The sequence below is a fragment of the Schistocerca gregaria genome, chromosome 9 (genome assembly GCF_023897955.1).
Source record: "Schistocerca gregaria isolate iqSchGreg1 chromosome 9, iqSchGreg1.2, whole genome shotgun sequence".
Classification (NCBI taxonomy): domain Eukaryota; kingdom Metazoa; phylum Arthropoda; class Insecta; order Orthoptera; family Acrididae; genus Schistocerca; species Schistocerca gregaria.
In genome coordinates this window covers 166,939,139-166,960,029 of record NC_064928.1, presented here as the reverse complement: position 1 = coordinate 166,960,029, position 20,891 = coordinate 166,939,139, and the positions used below count along the sequence as shown (strand labels likewise).

Sequence of the window (20,891 nt, the reverse complement as noted above, 5' to 3'; positions counted from 1 at the left end):
AACAGGGTATTCACTATTACTAGCTGAAACTTGTTACAGAACTCAATTATTCTTTCTCCTCCTTCATTCCTTGTCCCAAGCCCATATTCTCCTGTAACCTTTTCTTCCACTCCTTCCCCTACAACTGCATTCCAGTCGCCCATGACAATAGATTTTCGTCGCACTTTACATACTGCATTACCCTTTCAATATCCCCATACACTTTCTCCATCTGTTCATCTTCAGCTTGCGACGTCGGCATGTATACCTGAACTATCGTTGTCGGTGTTGGTCTGTTGTCGATTCTGATTAGAACAACCCGGTCTGTGAACTGTTCACAGTAACACACCCTCTGCCCTACCTTCCTACTCATAACGAATCCTACACCTGTTATACCATTTTCTGCTGCTGTTGATATTACCCGATACTCATCTTACCATAAAACCTTGTCTTCCTTCCACTTCACTTCACTAACCCCTACTGTATCTAGATTGAGCCTTTGCATTTCCCTTTTCAGATTTTCTAGTTTCCCTACCACGTCCTGACTCGTAGAACATTATCCTTTCGTTGATTATTCAATCTTTTTCTTATGGTAACCTCCCCCTTGACAGTCCCCTCCCGGAGATCCGAATGGGGGACTATTCCGGAATCTTTTGTCAATGGAGAGATCATCATGACACTTCTTCAACTACAGGCCATATGTCCTGTGGATACACGTTATGTTTCTTTAATGCAGTGGTTTCCATTGCCTTCTGCATCCTCATGTCGTTGATCATTGCTGATTCTTCCGCCTTTAGGGGCAATTTCCCACCCCTAGGACAAGAGAGTGGCCTGAACCTCTATCCGCTCCTCCGCCCTCGTCGACAAGGCCGTTGGCAGAATGAGGCTGACTTCTTATGCCGGAAGTCTTCGGCCGCCACTGCTGATTATTTATGCAGTGGCAGGGCTCGAACCCGGGACCTAAGACGTTTTTGATTATGAATCAAAGACGCTATCCCTAGACCACTGAAGTTCTATAACTACCAAACGAATATACTACACCGCATCAAGGTCTCTTCATGAAATTTCATGTTTCGTCAATTAACTCGCCAGTTGTTTTGAGATTGTGTATTAATTGGAATAACATTAATGATTCTCTTAACAGACTGTCAGCTGAGCATTCGTAAGGCTGTGCCCCTCTTCACTATCCAAGTATCCATAATCAAATAAATATTTAACTACTTTGCAGGCCTAAGCCTGCAGCTAGCGCAGCCACAAACAGCAATAGCAGACTGTGTCTGTGCATCAGTTATAAAAAATTTTCCACTGGTTAATTTGCCACGCTGAAGAGGGTGTTTGGATCGAATGACATTTTATACTTTATTCACCATGGAATTTCAGAGTCCGTGCTCCCGGACTTCGCAAAATTACAGACGCTGTGACGTTACATGTCAGATGTGTTACGACCCTTGGCTCTACGCTTCGTTCGATCCCTGAGAAACCCTACATTTCAGCAGGATAATGCACGACCGCATGTTGCAGGTCCTGTACGGGCCTTTCTGGATACAGAAAATGTTCGACTGCTGCCTCGGCCAGCACATTTTCCTGATCTCTCACCAACTGAAAATGTCTGGTCAATGGTAGCCGAGCAACTGGCTCGTCACAATACGCCAGTCACTACTCTTGATGAACTGTGGCATCGTGTTGAAGCTGCATGGGCAGCTGTACCTGTACATGCCATCCAAGCTCTGTTTGACTTAATGCCCGGCGTATCAAGGCTGTTATTACGGCTCGAGGTGGTTGTTCTGGGTACTGATTTCTCAGGATCTATGCACCCAAATTGCGTGAAAATTTAATCACATGTCAGTTCTAGTGTAATATATTTGTCCAATGAATACCTGTGTATCATCTGCATTTCTTCATGTTGTAGGAATTTTAACTGCCAGTAGTGTATTACCAATGACAAACACTAGCGTGGCCACTGTAAGCGACGGCAAAGAGAGATTTTGCTATGCCGGAAGGCGAAAAACAAATGGCGGAAATATTTTTCATTTTTATTTTGACCGTTATTAGAGAGACTATGTCGTTAGATCTTGTGGCGAGAACATGTATTTCTTGTGATACAATATGTTGTCTGATTAATAATTTTGTGAAAATATGAGGTCTAAGAGTTCGTTTTTGTGCAAAACCACGAAAGTTTTGCTTCCACGCATTATCCCAATGTCATGTCACTGTAGCTGTCTGCATGAGAAGAGAAAGTCAGATTAAGAATCAATATTGTACACACGGTCAGGAATGAGAACTAATTATGACGGAAGGAGAACCATTTAACCAACTTGTGTACATTTCAAAGAAGAGCGAATACAGGAATCGATGTAAGTTAAAGTGAGACATTGCATTCGCTTAAAAATCCATAACGAATCAAAATGATAAAAGTGCGAAAAAATCAATTAGTTTCATTAATTACATTAAATTTTTTTAATATAAATTTGCACAACTGGCGACCTGGTGACAAGACACTGAGAAAGCCATGAAACCAGTTGTGAAAATTATTCCAAATTATTTATGACATTGTATGAAATTTTTTTGCATGTATTAATTATTTTCAATTTTTCATGTCCAACATCACGACTGGGAGCAAAATACTCAGAACTAGAAATTATTGTGGATAAAGTAACCAATTCAGAAGGGAATCAAAAGTGAAACCGGAATTTTCGGAAAATTTTGGAAATACGCTGTTTGTTTCATCGCATCAAAGGTAGGACCGCTACGCAACCGCTTGCTTAGTTATGGTTGGTAGCGTCTCCTGCGTAGTAATTACACATTCTTTTTCGTAATTTCCCTTCCTAAATGTATTGTAGTGAGTTTTTAAGAATATTTATGTAATGATTAGCGCAATAAAATTTTCAAGGTTTTATGTCGTAACATTTCGTGCGGCCGGCCGCGGTGGTCTAGCGATTCTAGGCGCTCAGTCCGGAACTGCGCGACTGCTACGGTCGCAGGTTCGAACCCTGCGTCGGTCATGGATGTGTGTGATGTCCTTACATTAGTTAGGTTTAAGTAGTTCTAAGTTCTAGGGGACTGATGACCACAGATGTCAGGTCCCACAGTGCTCAGAGCCATTTGAACCATTTCGTGCGTCATAAAGTAGCCAATTAACCCTTGACGACACGTAAATCGTATTTTTAAATTTACAAAAATAAAATATTTCAATCATCTGTTTTCCAAAATTTTTAATTTTAACATCCAATCATATTGGCACAAAAATAAGTTTCCATTATTGTTGACATTGACAAAAACGAAATGGGCCAAGATGGCGTACAATTGCAATACAGAACATCTGAAATACCAGTGCCATGTCCTCCACACTTAGACGTATTAAGTAGTTCAGAGATGAACATAAGCTAAGTGATAAACGATAGTGAGCTTTCACAGATCTCTAACTTTGATGATACGTTGATGACAATAGATGAATCTACATCACGTATCTCAGCGAGCAACATTCTTGCTCGCACAAGAATAGATAGAAAGTGCACGTAACATGATTTTTGACGACACTTTACCGTCATCCATCACACGAAATCCAAATGTTAATTTACAAAGTACAGGTATTAACAGTAGTAGTAGTAGTAGTAGTTTTATTCATCCGTAGATCTCTTTTTACAAGGATATAGGACATGTCAAAGTATTTACAAGCTTAGATCAATTTACAATAAGCTAATTCGTATACACATATATTTACAGACTTCTAGTTAGAGACAATCATTAGATTTTACTCCTGGTATACAATAATTTATTTACAAATAACTCATTAAATAATGTAATGCCACACTATTCACTCATATTTCACTATCAGTCACTGCACACACTATACACACATTGTTTCATAACACTTCACTCACTACATACACACACACACACACACACACACACACACACACACACACACACACACATACACACACACACACACACACACACAGGTGTTCCTTGGGCCATTTTCTGTACTGCAAGTTCCCATTTTCTATCCTGAAAAACTGAGTCAGCATCCCTTCATAATGAGTGAGATGTTGAGCTCAGAAAGAGGAAGAGGTGTTAGTATTGTGCTATGCATAGCTTGAGGGGAGAGTGTCTCTAGAAAGGAAAAAAGAAGAAAAATAATAAAGTGAAGGTGTTATGTGGAATATTGGATGTTTTATAATCATCATTATTATTATTATTTGTTTGTATAACATTTTTTTATCAAACCCCTACTCTGCTTTATCTAAGTAATCCTTCAATGTATAAAATGTATTGCATAACAGGTACTTTTTAGCTGCCTTCTTAAATAAGTGTATTTTTGAAATTTCTTTAATCTCTTTTGGTAATTTATTGCACAGTTTTATTCCTTGGTAGAAAATGCTGTTTTGAGTTTTATGTTTATTTTTTCTTGGTAAATGTAAGTTGAGTCCATCTCTTGTTGCATGGTCATGGACAGAGCTGTTTGTGCAGTAATTGCCAATGTTACTTTTGATGTGTACAACTGACTGGTAAATGTGTTCACATGGAGCAGTTAAAATTCCCAGTGTTTTGAACAGATCTTTACAATGAGCTCGACTACTATTTCTGGTTATTATTCTTATGGCTCTTTTCTGGAGTTTGAAAATTGTGTTCATATTTTGTGGATTTGTTCCCCAAAAAAGAATGCCATAGCTAAGAATTGAGTGTACATATGAATAATATGTAACTAAAAGACACTGCATGTTACACACAGATGATAGAATTCTAAGGGCATAACATGCTGATGACATTCTGTTTGCAAGTACCTTTGTGTGTTCGCACCACTTCAGCTGAGAGTCAATATTCATTCCTAGAAATTTTGCATTTGTTACACAGTCTATAGAGGTGCCATCTACATTTAATTTAACATTGTCATTTTTCCTCTTCAAACTGAAGTTCATGGCATTAGTTTTCTTTATGTTTAATGTCAATTTGTTGCTTATTGACCAATCGTAAACTTCCTTGAGAGTTTCATGTGCTTTCTCGGTAAGGAGTTCTCTTGTTCTCTCAGTGACTATAATATTGCTATCATCAGCGAAGAGAATTTTCTCACCATGAGTAACACTACTGGGAAAGTCATTGATGTATATCAGGAATAGTATTGGTCCTAATATGCTACCTTGTGGAACCCCTATATTAATATGTTTTGGTTCTGATAAGTATTTTACTAAATGTTTAGATCTATTTGAAGTATGTGTTATCTCTACTCTTTGTACCCTATTTGTTAGGTATGATCGAAACCAGTCATTAGCTACCCCTCTTATTCCTAATGCTTCTAATTTATTTAATAGAATCTTGTGGTCGACTGTATCAAAAGCCTTAGAAAGATCCAAAAATATGCCTGTGACACACTCATCTTTATCAAGAGCATTAAGTACAACTTTTGTAAATTCTACTATGGCTGACTCCGTATTTTTGCCACTTCGAAAACCAAACTGTGATTTGCTTAAAAGATTGTATTTATTCAGATAATTCATTAATCTGTCTTTCATAATTACTTCTATTATTTTTGAGAATGCTGACAGCAGGGAAATGGGCCGGTAATTTTCTATGTCTTCTGCATTACCTTTCTTAAGCAAAGGTACAACTCTTGCCTGTTTTAGCTGCTCTGGAAATGTCCCTGATGTGAAGGATTCATTTATTATATTTGATAATGGGCCTTGTATAATCCCTATGCATTGTTTCAGTACAGACAATGGTACATCATCTAAGCCTTCTGACTTTTTATTTTTTAGCTTTTGAACAGTTTTATTGACTTCATTCTCTGTGGTTGGAAGTAATATCATTGTATCTAGTGCAACAATTTTTGCAGATGTTATATTTGTTTTGGGGAATTTTTGCTGTAACTTCTCTGCAATACTTGAAAAATGCTCGTTTACATAGTTTGCTAAGTGTTGTGGATCATTTATTACCTTATCCCCCTCCCTTAGCAGTATGTTATTCTGCATTTGTTTGCCTCTCCCCGTTTCCTTTTTTATAACATCCCAGACTGCTTTGCTTTTATTCTCTGCATTATATATTATTTTGTCATTAAATGACTTTTTTGCAGGAATCAGCACCTTCCTATAAATCTTTTTGTATCTATGATAGAAATTTAAGAATTCTGGATCATTGTGAATCTTTTTCATGGAACTGAGGTGTTTAAGTGTTTGGGAGGACTTCTTAATACCTGCTGTTATCCATCTGTTTTTGTGAGATGTTGATACAGTCATGCATACTTTTGGAAATGCTGTTTCAAAGTTCAATTTAAACAATGTGGAGATTTTGGAGAATTTCATATTCACATTGGTTTCCTTATACACTTCATCCCAGCTTTGTTTTTCTAGTTCTTTTGAAAAATCTTTTATTTTGATTTCTGATAGATGTCGTTTATAGGCTTGTAGTTTAGGGAATGATTCGATGCCTGATTTTACTGTTGTTATTTGACAGAGATGGTCTGATAGTCCGAGATCTTTTACAGCTACATCACATTTTTCCCTGTCTATATTTGTGGCCACATGGTCAATTACTGATGCAGTCATTGTAGTAACCCTTGTTGCACTATTGACCAATAGGGACATGCCAAAACTTTGAAGGATATTTATGAAGGTGCTGCTGGATTCATTTATGATATTAGTGTTGATGTTTATGTCCCCACACAGAATTATGTTGACCTTTGTACTTGAGACTTTATCTAGAACTTCTGTTAATTTATTGAAAAAAGTGTCCACACTACCACTGGGAGATCTATACACACACAAAATGATTAATTTCTTGGTGATATCGAGCCCTGATAATTCAATAGCTGATATTTCAATGTGTTTGTCTTCACTTACTGTACTGAGGTCATGTCTAGATTTGAACTGTGTTCCTTTTCTGATATAAATGCATGATCCTCCACCCCTTGAAGTAGTTCTGCAGTAAGAGTTTGCCCTTTCATACAATGATAATACTACATGTTGGATTTCTGTGTCTCTACACCAGTGCTCAGTAATACAAACTACTGTGCAGTTCAAAGATTGGAGCTCAACTTCTGATGCTTGTATTTTATTTTTTATTGATTGCATGTTTTGATGGAGGATTGTTAAGTCTGTGAAATGCCCCATGTTACTCTTTCCGATGGTTTGTTTTTCGTTGTGACATCTGGTATGTGTGATTTTTGAAGTGTTATAATCTGTCTTGTGAGTGATTGTTTCAGTATTTTTTGAACTGCTAGAGATACTCTTTAGGCAGGGAAACCTGTTGTCTGGATTTATCCTAAAAAAGACCTACTTTTCTTACCTATGACAACAGGTATTTGACCATGTGTGGCCCGAGATCCACCCCCTATACTTTCATGAATCAGCTGTACCAATCTTCCCTTCCCAGTCCTGTTTAGGTGTAGGCCATGCCTAGTGAAACCCCATCTGTTGATAGTCCCGACGGGCACCAGAGAAACATGAGTAAAGTTGGCCGTCCTCAGAGCCATCCCCAGCTCCACATTGATTCGCCTCACAGCTCCATCAAGGCGTGGCTGATCATGACGCCGGAACAGCTCAACAAAGTACATTAGGTAGCAAGCAAAATAGTCCACTTGCCCCCATATTTCAAAAACTTGATAGCTTGAGCACCGAAATAAGAAATACAAACACAAATTTGCGTGCAGACATAACAAAATATAAACACCAGTTTCCGAACAGACATAAATACAAAATTTGACCGTGTGTCACAAAACCTTAATATAGTCACACGAGACATAAACAACATAAAACAACAGAAAAAACAAATTTTAAAAGATTTTCAGGATACAGTCACACAACAGATCAGTGATTTTTCGCGAGGAAATGACTAAAATTTAGAGACATGGAAAAACAGCTAAAGCAAGAAGTACTTTCCGAAGTAAACAATGACATGACGGAAGTAAATCAGAAACAAGACACTCTTAACGAGCAGAATGATACAGTAGAGCAACAAATAAAAGCGATTAAAGACACACACACACACACACACACACACACACACACACACACACACACACACACACACACAAACTTGGAAGCTACACAAACACAGTTCTTCTTCCGCCATAATTAGTTCTCAGTCTTGACCGTGTGTACAATATTGATTCTTATGCAGGCAGCTACAGTGACATGACATTGGGATAATGCACAGAAGAAAACTTTCGTGGTTTTGCACAAAAAAAAAAAAAACTCTCAGACTTCATATTTTCATAAAATTGTTATTCAGACAACATACTGTATCACAAGAAATACGTCTTCTCGCCACGAGAATTAACGACAGAGTCTCTCTAATAACTGTGAAAAAAAAATTAAAGTTTCCATCATTTGTCTTTCGCTTTCCGACGCAGCAAAATATATCTTTGCCATTGCACTAGTGTTTATTGTCATTGGTAATAACTTCTATCGTAGCGTGTTGAGGCTTTTCCTTATGTACCTATAAAATTGTGTCCGCTTTCTCATTCGTACTGTTTGATACTTTTACATGGAAATAATTTTGGTTGACTTGCAAAAAATGAAGATTCGCTACTCTTAAGAGGCAATGAAAAATCGGTTATTTTAATCAATAAACCAGCGACATCTAAAACAGATTGCGTCATGTTAGAGGAAAAATTGTTTTATGTACGAAAATTTTAACCTGAACGAATCGTTCACCTTAAGAGGCAACGCCAGTCGCCAGCCTTAGACTACGTCATCACGAACGACATTCTAGCATTTTTGTACGGAATTCCCGAGGGAGAATATTCTCCCTCTGCAAACTTGAAGCAATATAAAGTCGCCTACAGACTTACGATAATTTCGATAGCGGTGCAATGACGATATCAAAGATATATAGAAATCGCTTAAAAATTGTTTCTCTAAAAATGAGTCGATTATAGACCTCATCAACAACAAGCTTACATACAACAATAAGCAAGTGTTCGTGATTATTGAGGAGGAGAATAATCGATGGTTTAAAGCCAAGGATGTCGCGGAATACAAAGATACACCAAAAGCGATTAAAGAACATATCAGGGGAAAACATAAGCGATTTTATAGAGATTTTAGATTGGGTGATTCATCCAGTAAAGAAACTGTAAGTAGGCTGTTTACATTTTCTTATTGGTAATGCAACATAGCGCTCTGTATGAAAAATCACTGGCTGTGCTGTGCGCAGTCTGTGTTTAGTTTGCATTGTTGTCTGCCATTGTACTGTTGGGCAGGGGCAGCTGGATGCTAACAGCGCGTAGCGTTGCGCAGTTGGAGGTGAGCCGCCAGCAGTGGTGGACATGGGGAGAGAGATGGCGGAGTTTTGAAATTTGTAAGAATTGGTGTCATGAACTGCTATATATATTATGACTAGTGAGGTAAATACATTGTTTGTTCTCTATTAAAATCTTTCATTTGCTAACTATGCCTATCAGTAGTTAGTGCCTTCAGTAGTTTGAATCTTTTATTTAGCTGGCAGTAGTGGCGCTCGCTGTTTTGCAGTAGCTTGAGTAACGAAGATTTTTGTGAGGTAAGTGATTTGTGAAACGTATAGGTTAATGTTAGTCAGGGCCATTCTTTCGTAGGGATTTTTGAAAGTCAGATTGCGTTGCGCTAAAAATGTTGTGTGTCAGTTTAAGCACATTCGTGTACAATTGTTCAAAGAGGACGTTTCATATGGCGACCCTGCCAGGATACCTCACTGGAATCTTCTGATTTTTTCTTGTAGTTTGTGTAATTAGTGTAGCTTTTTTTTATTGCTAGCGCGTAATCATAGAATTTCCTTTGTAGTTGCAGTCTTTCATTTTTGTACAGTAAAACAGTTGTGGCATGCATGTAGTTTTGCACAAAGTATTTCGCAGCTGCGCTTGCAATTAACTAGATATTATTTTCAGTGATATGTTAATGTGTTCTCTTATTTTTGCTTTTCAAATTGTGCTTTTTTTGTGTTGTCGTGTGAAATATTGTGACAATAATGGCGTGTGAAAAACGTAATACTAGGCTCCAAAGTAAACTGAGAAATGACAGTGAAGACGAAAGCAGTGTGTTAGCGCCACCATGTAATGAATTAACTAATGTTCAAAGTAGTAATTTGGTAATTGTGCATAGGGAAATGGAGCGGGTTGCAAATAATGGTGTAGGCAGTGAAACAATTAGTGAACAGGAAAGCGTTATCGATCGATCGGTCGGCAACAGTTCGCCTCAGGATTCCGAAATGACAGGACACAATATTGCAAATACTGTACATTCAGGTTTTGCGTCCTCACCGTTTTCTCAAATAAGTCAAGACACATTTTCTGTTTTTCAAACTGCGAATATTGCCGGTGCAAATGCATTGCCGAATAGGACTAAGGAACATGTTTCAGACACCAGTGCATTGTTATTACAATTAATGCAACAAATGGGACAAAAGCTTCAAAAGTTAGACACAATGGAACAAAATCTTCAAAAGTTAGACACAACGCTTGAACAAAATCAGAAACAAATGGGACAGAATCTTCAAAAGTTAGACACAATGGAACATAATCTTCAAAAGTTAGACGCAATGGAACAAAATCAGAGACAAACACAGCAAAAGCTTCAAAAGTTAGACACCACACTTGAACAAACACGTGAAGATTTAACTAATGAGTTATGTAACATCGAATCGAAATGTCAAAAAGTCTGTAATGACGTAAAAACACAAATTTGTGAGCATTTCCAACCTATTTTTTCGCGGCATGAAAATGCATTACAGAATCACGAAGCAGCCTTAAAAGAACTGCAAACTATTGTTCATGAAAATCATGAGACCTTGCAAGCTAAAATTGACTCAGTTGCATCTACCGATTCGGTTACGCAACTTGCAAAAACTCAAGCGAACTTAAAGGACACAGTAGATACTCTGAAAATTGGTTCAGAAAGACACACAGAGGAAATAATTTCACTGTCGGATAAAGTAGCCGAACTATCAGATCAGTTCACTAACTTATCTACGAAGGTAGATGATGATCTGAATGACACAAAACCTGTAGCCTTCACTGACACTGAAGAGTATGAACAAATTAGGAAATTCAAACAGAATCAAAATCAAATCAACAGACAGTACAAAAGAGAAATGCGGGAAGTACAAGATCAGTTGGCTCAAGTAATACAAGAATTACATATTTCAGAGGACACTCGCGCCCCAGTATGGGAAGAGGGACATAGCAATACAGAACAACCACAAAATAATAACACAGGGCATTTCGGAAATCATGAAAGTAATTGGCAAGGTGCACCGAATTTTGAGATGGAACCGCCGATACGACGTAACAATGACCGATATGCTACCCGCCGACACGATGATTTTGACTATAAGCTGTTCATTACTGCACGTAAATTAAAAACATTTAAGAATTCTGGCAACGACATTCATCCACAAGCGTGGCTCCATCAATTCTCTCATTGTTTTCCTCCCAACTGGTCATTAGAACACAGATTAGAATTTATGTGTGGCTATTTAGAGAATGAACCAGCTGTAAGAATGCGATCAGTCATTCACGATTGCCACAGTGAAGGAGAATTTTACCACGCCTTCCTCTCATCATATTGGTCTCAAGCTACACAAGACAGAGTAAAACATAGCATCATGATGATGAAACACTTTGAACAATCTGAATTTTCAAGTCTTGTGAAATATTTTGAAGACATGTTACATAAGAATCAATATCTTTCAAACCCATACAGCCCCACAGAACTCATCCACAATTGCTTAATGAAATTGCCTGAACATTTACGACATATTATTTTGGCAGGACGTTGCAAAGACGACATTGAAGCTTTTCAGGGACTCTTACAAGAATTAGAAATTGACATTGACAATCGCGGAACGCGGAAACAGAAGCACAATAATTACAGGTCATATCCGTCGCAATTCCGCGATGAAAGAAATAACAACTGGACACGACAAGGCTATTCTCACAACACAAATCGTGACCAAAACAGACACCACCCGTATGACAACCGTTGGCAGAGTAGTAATTATTACAAGGAAAGATCACCCCTATGTGGTAATGAATATCACAGAGACACTCAGAGAAACAGACAATACGGGAACCAAAATAATTATTATCAAGGGAGACGGAATAACTTCAGACGCAACAATTCAGCGCGCAGTTACGATTCCGGGAGAAATTCTCCACCACATGACCGACAAACAAGAAACTATGTAAACTACCGACAAAACGACAGAGCTCAATTCCATCAGAACTGGCGAGCTTCAAAGAGGTCAGGCCCTTCTCGTCAAGGTCACTTTGTAGAAGTTAGGTCTCCTAATCCCAAAAACGGCGCGCGCCAACAAAGAGAAAGACAATGACCCGCACCGCAGGCAGCCGCGTGCGCCGGCTGGCTCAGAGAAAAATAGCATAGGCGCTAACCTTGAGGAAAATTCCAGTATTCTTTACCGACGTATACCACATGATAATTGCATTCAAGTTCAAACTCTGAGTACTATAAAGGGTAAAAGGTTTACACCACATTTCACATGTAAAACCGTTTATTGAAATATAATCTGCTTTTTAACTTTGTCTTTGCCATAAAGCTGTTCACTTCACATTTCTAGTATGCTTTGTCACACTTAGAAACTGTTAACATGTAACAATGTTTTGAAGTTCACTATCCAGTCTAGAACCTATGGAACATATTTAGACAGTATTTACGAGTGCATTGTTATAGTGAACAGACATCACAGTGTCATTGCGTGTGTACATTCTTGCTTGTTAGTTGCACGATTACGTAACGACTGTAAGGCTCACATACTTAGAACTTTTACCAGTATTGGTAATGAGATTTTAATGCAACATTTTGGTTTACTTGAAAATAAATTCTGGATATAAAGTACTTTCTGTGAGATACCAGATGACTCAGTGGTTAGTTTATGTGACAGCTACACGATTTTATCACGACGCTACTAATGAGTGACAATTTACAATGTTGCTTTTGCACTGTATCTGTTTTATATCTGCACAGTTTTTCTGTATTTTTCTGGAAAGTAAAACATGTTTTAGTAGTAACGTTTGTGGTATAGCTACAATGAGACAGCCTTTTCTGTAGCACAACAATACGTACAGTACAGTACTTACTTCATCACGGCAATAAGCGTAATAACTAAGATATCTATACGCAAAGCATTTCAATTTCGTTTATCATGAGGTAAGTACATTGGCTTCTGCAGAACTTAGCTTTCGGAGGACAATAACTACGACACTTCCACAGAGATTGTCTTACAGCAAGGCGCACATTTAGCGCTACAGGACACGCATTAAACTATGTATTTTTCAACATATTTGAATTACAAAGAAAGTTTTCCGTGATACATTTCATTCCATTGCTGTAATCTGTAACACCTGAGGATATAATTACATTAATCCTCAGGGGGTTCATGCTTACTTTGTGTACCATGTGTTTGGCAAGCACAAGGAGCCCTAGCTAATATTGTCTTTACTTATACAACTTTACACATCGGTACCATATTTCTCTAACACATAAATTACACAGCTATCTGATAATTTAACTGAGAGACAAACTTTTTTTTACTACATCAGTGACATGTTTACGTAATTACACAGTTGGATAATTTCACACTTATGAAATTGTATTTTGTCTGTACTGTGTGAACCCTTCATATTTTTTTCGGAACCATTGTGATGCTATGAGAGCTTTGAATGATGTATTTGGTATGGGATCATGATTTTTAAAGTACGTTTGAGGCAGATGACACTTTTGACATGAGCAGAGAATTTTTTTAGGTTTTGAAATTATTGGGGGAAGCTACGGAGATTTTGAGAATTTGACTGAGGTGTTATGATGTTATTATTACGATGACGATGTGTATTATGCTGTTGTGGCATGTTTATGATCAATAAGCTGATGCTATATGAGGAATTTGATTATGCTACTTATTTGTTATGATGAAATATTGAAGAAGTGTGGACGAATATGTATATGTGTAACAAGGTAAGGAATAATGAGTAGTGGTTAGGGACTCTGGTTTGTGAAAAAGGTGGTTGGAAACCAAGAATCGTACTTTAAGAGATGAAATGTATGTAAATGCGTGAATGTACCACAATGCCACCGAAAATTTTTTGGACACTGTTATATTTACAGGATTTAGTTTCTACAGATTTGTAACACAAGTTCTTGACCTGTGAAATTTTTTATATGAGACTGCCACTGTAGCGGAAACTGGTGTCGTAAATATTTCGGTAAGACAATTAAGTGACCACCTGCACGTAATGCGTCGTGGGCACCCAGCTGCGCGATAACCACCTGACAAAAGAGAGCCATTAGTGTGTGCCTTTCAGAGGCACAGGTGGAGAAAAAAATAAAGAGGCCATTATCCTCTCTATTGACATTCCTTTGTAGAAAGCACCGCAAATACGACACGCTCATTACTGAGAAAGATACTTACATCTGACACCTGATTATAACAAACGTCTTTCTACGAGAGTTGAGAGAATTCTACTAACTTATGAAATGTCACATGACTATTGAATTTATTTTTATGCTTTGTCCATAGTTGCTTATTTCATTTGATATCTGTTTTCCAGCTGTGTTGCAGCATTGGTTTTATAAAATTAAATGCATTTGCTAATGTGAACACTTTCTGTTGACAGATCTATTAAATAATTATTTTATGATCCAGATTCTGCGAAAAAGGAGCTCTTGGAATGGAAAGAGCAATAAGAAGCGACTAATAACAGTAACTGTATATATAATTTTCTTTTCAAGTACTTGGTAATTTGTTGTAGCATTAATTTTTGTGGTGCACCACTTTAATTGCATAGATATTAAGATGTGAATAGACATTGTCCTTATCTGCATTGTTGTCTTTAGTGTAACATTTCTTCTGCTTGAGCTTTGTCATGTTTAGTTATAAGCTGTTGCATTTGCTGCTGCTGTTTACCAGGCACAATGTCACTGAATTTGACTTTTTATTACTCTGTTAAGCCAGTTTTACTACGGATTTATTTTTTCTTGTTTGCTGCGCATTGCCTTATATTAGTTGTAATATTGCTGCCTTTTTTGCCAATTTCCGTTTTTTTATCATTTCTGTTTGTGTTAATTGTTTTGTGCTGCTGCATTGCCTCGTCACTTAGTTTAGCATCTGAGCTCAATAGATTTAAGTTAGCTTAAGAGGGGGGTAGCCTATATAAGAGAATGAGTTGCGATGGATTTGAAGAAATGCACTGAGAGGTTATATGAGAAAAGTACAGAAAGCAGGTATAGATATGACTTTTTGGAAATAATGAAGAACGAAGGGAGATCTCCGAAAAGTAAGGAAAGTTTTGTTTGCAAAATACTGCAGTAAAACAAACCCTGTCCTTTCCTTGTGTTATCCCACTATTTGTTTGTGTACCCTTGTGTATTTGTTTTCTTCCTGTCTCTGTGTACTGTTTCATAGAATTTTTTCTCTTCTAATACTAAGCTACATTCACTATGATGAGAAATATTGTTATCCTCAAATATAATTTGCATTAATAACATGCTATTTACTTTGTAAAGATGTTTAAACATTATTTATTCTGTTTTGTTCTAATGCTCATGTGTGAAGTTGATGTTTCAAAAGTTATTCTGATCTTTTATGTATGTACTTATGTCATAATTTTTGTAACACTGATGTATTTGTTATTTCGATTCTTTTGTAAAGCCTGTATTACTGCAAATGTTATCTGTACTATTATGTTCTTTAATGATATATTTTGTACCTTTCTTATTGTATTCTTATGTTATAAAATTGTAATTGACAGCAGTTCATCAAATTACGTAACTTGTAAATTACATTTCACTGCACACATTTCTGTTGGTCATAGTATATGCACAATATGCGAGAAGTAGGGACCGATAGTGTTTGCAAGTGTATTGATAATTCAGCAAAGGACTGGATAACAGCATTGCTGGTTGTAAGGACATTTCAAAAACAATTTTTGTGAGTGCATAAGTGGTGGTTATGGACTTGCTATATTATCCGCAAGGCTCTTCAACGGTGATTGTGCGCCTGCACAGTCAAACAGATGGCTGCTGGCCATCTCTACAAGGACTACAGTGGGTCTACACCTTTGATGACCCACCAATACCACTATTTCTACAAGGACTGCAGTAGGTCTGCACCTCTGGTGGCCCACCAATAGTAATCTCTACCAGGACTACAGTGGGTCTGCTCTGTGATGACCTACCTACCGATAGTCTTCAATGTCGACTGGCTCTGTTGTGGCCCATTACCTGTCTGCATGTCAAGAGTCAACACTGTCTTTCGTTGGAAGGACAACACTACTTCTTCAAGACTGCTTAGAAATCCACTACTTCCAAGTGCAATTTCTTTTATTGCTCAGACTATGAAAAAAACACTGCAGTTTTACTATGATGTACGATCAGGACTGTCTTTATGGACTGTGAGAGAATTTTAGCTTTTGAACAACATTGTATCGATAAGTGTGTGCATTTCATTTCTATGTTATTGTAATTATGAAAAAAATTTTCAAATCTGTATTGGCCACTGCCCAAAACAATTTGTAAATTTTTTTGTGGGGATCATGGGGTCTATGTAAGTAGGCTGTTTACATTTTCTTATTGGTAACGCCACGTAGCGCTCTGTATGAAAAATCACTGGCTGTGCTGTGCGCAGTCTGTGGCTGGTTTGCATTGTTGTCTGCCATTGTAGTGTTGAGCAGCGGCAGCTGGATGCTAACAGCGCGTAGCGTTGCGCAGTTGGAGGTGAGCCGCCAGCAGTGGTGGACGTGGGGAGAGAGATGGCGGAGTTTTGAAATTTGTAAGCATTGGTGTCATGAACTGCTATATATGTTATGACTAGTGAGGTAAATACATTGTTTGTTCTCTATTAAAATCTTTCATTTGCTAACTATGCCTATCAGTAGTTAGTGCCTTCAGTAGTTTGAATCTTTTATTTAGCTGGCAGTAGTGGCGCTCGCTGTATTGCAGTAGCTTGAGTAACGAAGATTTTTGTGAGGTAAGTGATTTGTGAAACGTATAGGTTAATGTTAGTCAGGGCCATTCTTTCGTAGGGATTTTTGAAAGTCAGATTGCGTTGCGCTAAAAATATTGTGTGTCAGTTTAAGCACATTCGTGTATAATTGTTCAAAGAGGACGTTTCATAAAACTATAAACATAACACAAATTTCTTTAATGATCAGGCCTTTATTGGGTTGGGTTGTTTGGGGGAAGAGACCAAACAACGACGTCATCAGTCTCATCGGATTGGGGAGGATGGGGAAGGAGGTCGGCTGTGCTCTTTCAGAGGAACCATCCCAGTAGTTGCCTGGAGCGATAAGAGAAATCACGGAAAACCTAAATCAGGATGGGCGTACGTGGGATTGAACCGTCGTCCTCCCGAAGACGAGTCCAGTGTGCTAACCACTGCGCCACCTCGTTGGGCGGGCCTTTATTCGTTAATTTTGAAGTAAAAAAATGAAAGAAGCTAAAAAATTTAAATATTGGGTTTGTGATTAAGTTCTTCCTTCGATTCGAAAATTCGGCGAATATAAAGTGCGACAAACAGTAGAAGAGAAGGAGCAGCTCGCCATCGACTTCCAAAAATGACTCTCGATCGAGTCAAAAGAGAAAGAAGAATTAAAAGAGGAAAACAAAAGACTCGAACAATTCAACATGAACGTGAAGGTCTTCATCGACAAAGCCAAACAGAAAACAAAAAAAATGGGTACAGTTACATAGCTACTTCAAAAAGGTCCCCTTCAATCACTTTAAAGTGGGAAAAACAGAGAATTTGTCTATTCAAAGTTCGAATTTCATTTCTTCACACAACTAGCAAGATAAATTTTATATCTGCTTGTACGATAAAGTACACGATGTCCTTAAACCACAAAAGATCATTCACGAGTTATTAGACGACTTCAGAGATGAAAAGAACAAGGAAATCTTCGTTTTACATTATCCACCACTGCCCGAAATTGTTAAATTGACGATTCGACTACATTAATGATCTAACTAAATAACGCCCGAAGAAGGACTGAAAGAGAAAATAAATCAAGCTCTTGATGATTATTTGGCGTCAGCTAAAGACGTCCTACGTTTAACTGGATCAGAATTGTTGGATCGAGTAAAAATTGACCATCACATTAATAACACAAAGATCTGGAATTGCTTCAGAGAGCAATGGAAAAGCTGTAAAGAGCCGATTACACATAAAGAATTTCCCGCCTTTACAGGAAAAAGCCTGCTGAGTGCATATGCTTCAGCAGTAGCTGAATTGATATACTGTCGGAAGCACTGAAATGATGCTACCTAACATTCGTTTTTTTTTTTTTTTTTTTGTCCACTAACACAGTCTAAGACAACTTTAGCTGTCGCTGTATTGATAGTCCCATTTCAGGACTATCAAAGTATATACAAAATTCATCTTGCAGTTTTTCGTCCGCCGATTCTAAGATTGGCCCAGCTAGAAAGGTTGGCGACTGCCGTAAATCACGGACTCTTTGTTTACCCAACTGTTGTGTGAATTATCGAAGCCCAACCACTTAATATAAAATGATCGCCTTTCTTTTCAGAACTTTTTTCAACATCTGGATATTTCGTCTTATGCAGCTCATGCTCATGAAAATTTCCTTTCACTTCTTCGCCATGTAAATAATTCAATTTATATGTGTCTGGGCTGGAATGGACAACAGACGCAATTTCAAAGATTAATGTAGACCAGTTTGCAGTGTAACCACCCTCAAAAAGTCCTTTCACTTTACTGATCCTCACTTTGTTCCCAGTTTTAAATGTGGGCTCAGCATCCAGCAAATTTGTCGCATAAATAGTCTTCAGCAGGATTTTTTCAGCAGAGCAAATTTCTTCCACATCTTTTCCTTAAGTCAGAATGAGATTCTCCCTCTGCAGCGGAATGTGTGCTGATATGAAACTTCCTGGCAGATTAAAACTGTGTGCCGGACCGAGACTCGAACTCGTGACCTTTGCCTTTCGCGGGTAAGTGCTCTATCATCTGAGCTACCCAAACACGACTCACGCCCCGTCCTCATAACTCTACTTCTGCCAGTACCTCGTTCCTACCTTCTCCCTTAAGTGTTCGGTTGAATCGTTCAACAACAGTAGCTTTCATCTCTGTAAAAGTCGAATAATGATTAATGCTGTATTTCTTCATCCGCTCATGAAACTATTGTACAATTCTCTAACATTATCAGTCTGTAAATATTTTTGGGCGTCGGGCGCTGAATATTTTTTCGAGAGCATCAGCCACATTCTTGCCCAGGCAAATTTAGAAAAGACGCCGACGACGAGCAATAAATACTTGCATCCTCTGTTTATCTTCGAAATTCCTTTCGATTTGCCAGAGTCCATTTCGACTAAGTCAGCCTGCCGTAGATCACCTAAACCTAAAGGAATTACGTTTCTTCGTGTAAAAGTTTTTCTCATTGCTTTATGCAGCTCATTGATGATTTCTTGACGAATGGAGGTGGGTGGATTACCAACCTTTTCACCGACTCCTGAAGCAGTTTTAGAACTTCGTTCACCTACAATTTTTTTTAACGAACCTCCTCTTTTTAGTTGCAAAGACCTTCGACTCGCTAGGATAGCCAAGAGCGCTAACGCACTGCTTCCTGGACTTAGATAGCGCGCCGGCCCCACAACGAATCCGCCCGGCAGATTAACGACGAGGGCCGATGTGCGGCCAGCCTGGATGTGGTTTTTAGGCGGTTTTCCACATCCCACTAGGTGAATACCGGGCTGGTCCCCATGTTCTGCCTCAGTTACACGGCTTGCAGACATCTGAACACATTACCACCTTTCCATGGATTACACTCGATGCAGACAGTTAGAGTACACTAACTCCGTCCCGGGGGGTGCGGGGTGGCGGCAGGAAGGGCATCCAGTCACGCATTAAACACTAACATGCCAAATCCGATTAACGATGGTTGATCCTGCGTAGCTGCGGGACAAGGCTCAAGCGATAGAACTGTGCAAAGACCATCAATCCTCTATATGCCATTTTTAGTTGTTACTCTGTGGCGATTTTGTGTTTCAGTAAATTTTTTACGCTTCAAACAATGAATGTGATCGTCCATAAGGATAGGTTTGTCTTCGACAAACGATCGCTCTGAACAACTGAGTGCGAATCGTGATCGTCTATTTGAGTAGATAAAAAAAATATAATAACATAATTTAGCTGCCGCCGGCGACTGCCAAAACTGTGTTCAGCTCCAACTGGAACAGGCTTAGACCTGCGGTCAGACTGCGTCCGCTTCAGCTGCCACTGTCAATTCAGCAGACACGATTAATTCACCTGAAACAGAGACAGTCTTAACAGATTCATTTAGAGACATAAATATTTTATCCTTCTTTTTCATTTCAAGTGATGGATTAAGGAACGTGCTGGATATAGAATTTGCAGTTCATCAGCATTGAAACTTGTTATCTCTATTTTAAAGTCAGTAGGTCACAGGTCACGATTTACATTGGCTCCGAATAAAATAATCTCTCGATTTTTACATCATACACAAATGTGTACTTCAATATTTCTGTGCCAATGTTAAAGTCAAATTTCAGTCTATGTTTGTCATACATTTTTTCCTGGAGATCACTTAGTTGACTTAGATATGGTGTTAAATCTGCCTTTGAAAAATAATCTTCAAAAGCTTTTTCTACTTCCTTTTTTGTGAAGAAATGCTTCATAGTGTTGTAATTATCTTGATAAATCAGATTATTTTTTTCCATTAAGCTGCGTAGTAGTGACATAGAAATTGAACTGTGTTAGAATACTCGTGTATTCAGGTTTTGTAACATATTCTTCCTCTAAGTTCTGCTTGGTGACAGCATCATAACGATTTACCGGTTCTTTGATGTCTACGATTCTTCTGCCTTTAAAATCAATACATCCTTTAGCTACTTTAAAGATGGTGCGAAGCTCTTTGACCTTCAAAGAGACGCGGTCCGCTGCCACCGCTGCTTCAGCTGTCG

The 20,891-nt window shown here is 38.2% G+C and overlaps 1 protein-coding gene across 1 annotated transcript in view; it reads right to left on the bottom strand.

The window, feature by feature from the left end:
* Positions 1 to 20,161: 20,161 nt before the first annotated feature.
* LOC126291473 (serine/threonine-protein phosphatase 6 regulatory ankyrin repeat subunit C-like) overlaps positions 20,162 to 20,891 on the bottom strand; it is a 44,713-nt gene continuing 43,983 nt past the window's right edge. The window contains exon 3 of the mRNA XM_049984983.1: positions 20,162 to 20,217. Within this exon, the coding sequence (XP_049840940.1) occupies positions 20,162 to 20,217 (56 nt within the window). The remainder of the gene's footprint in view (positions 20,218 to 20,891) is intronic.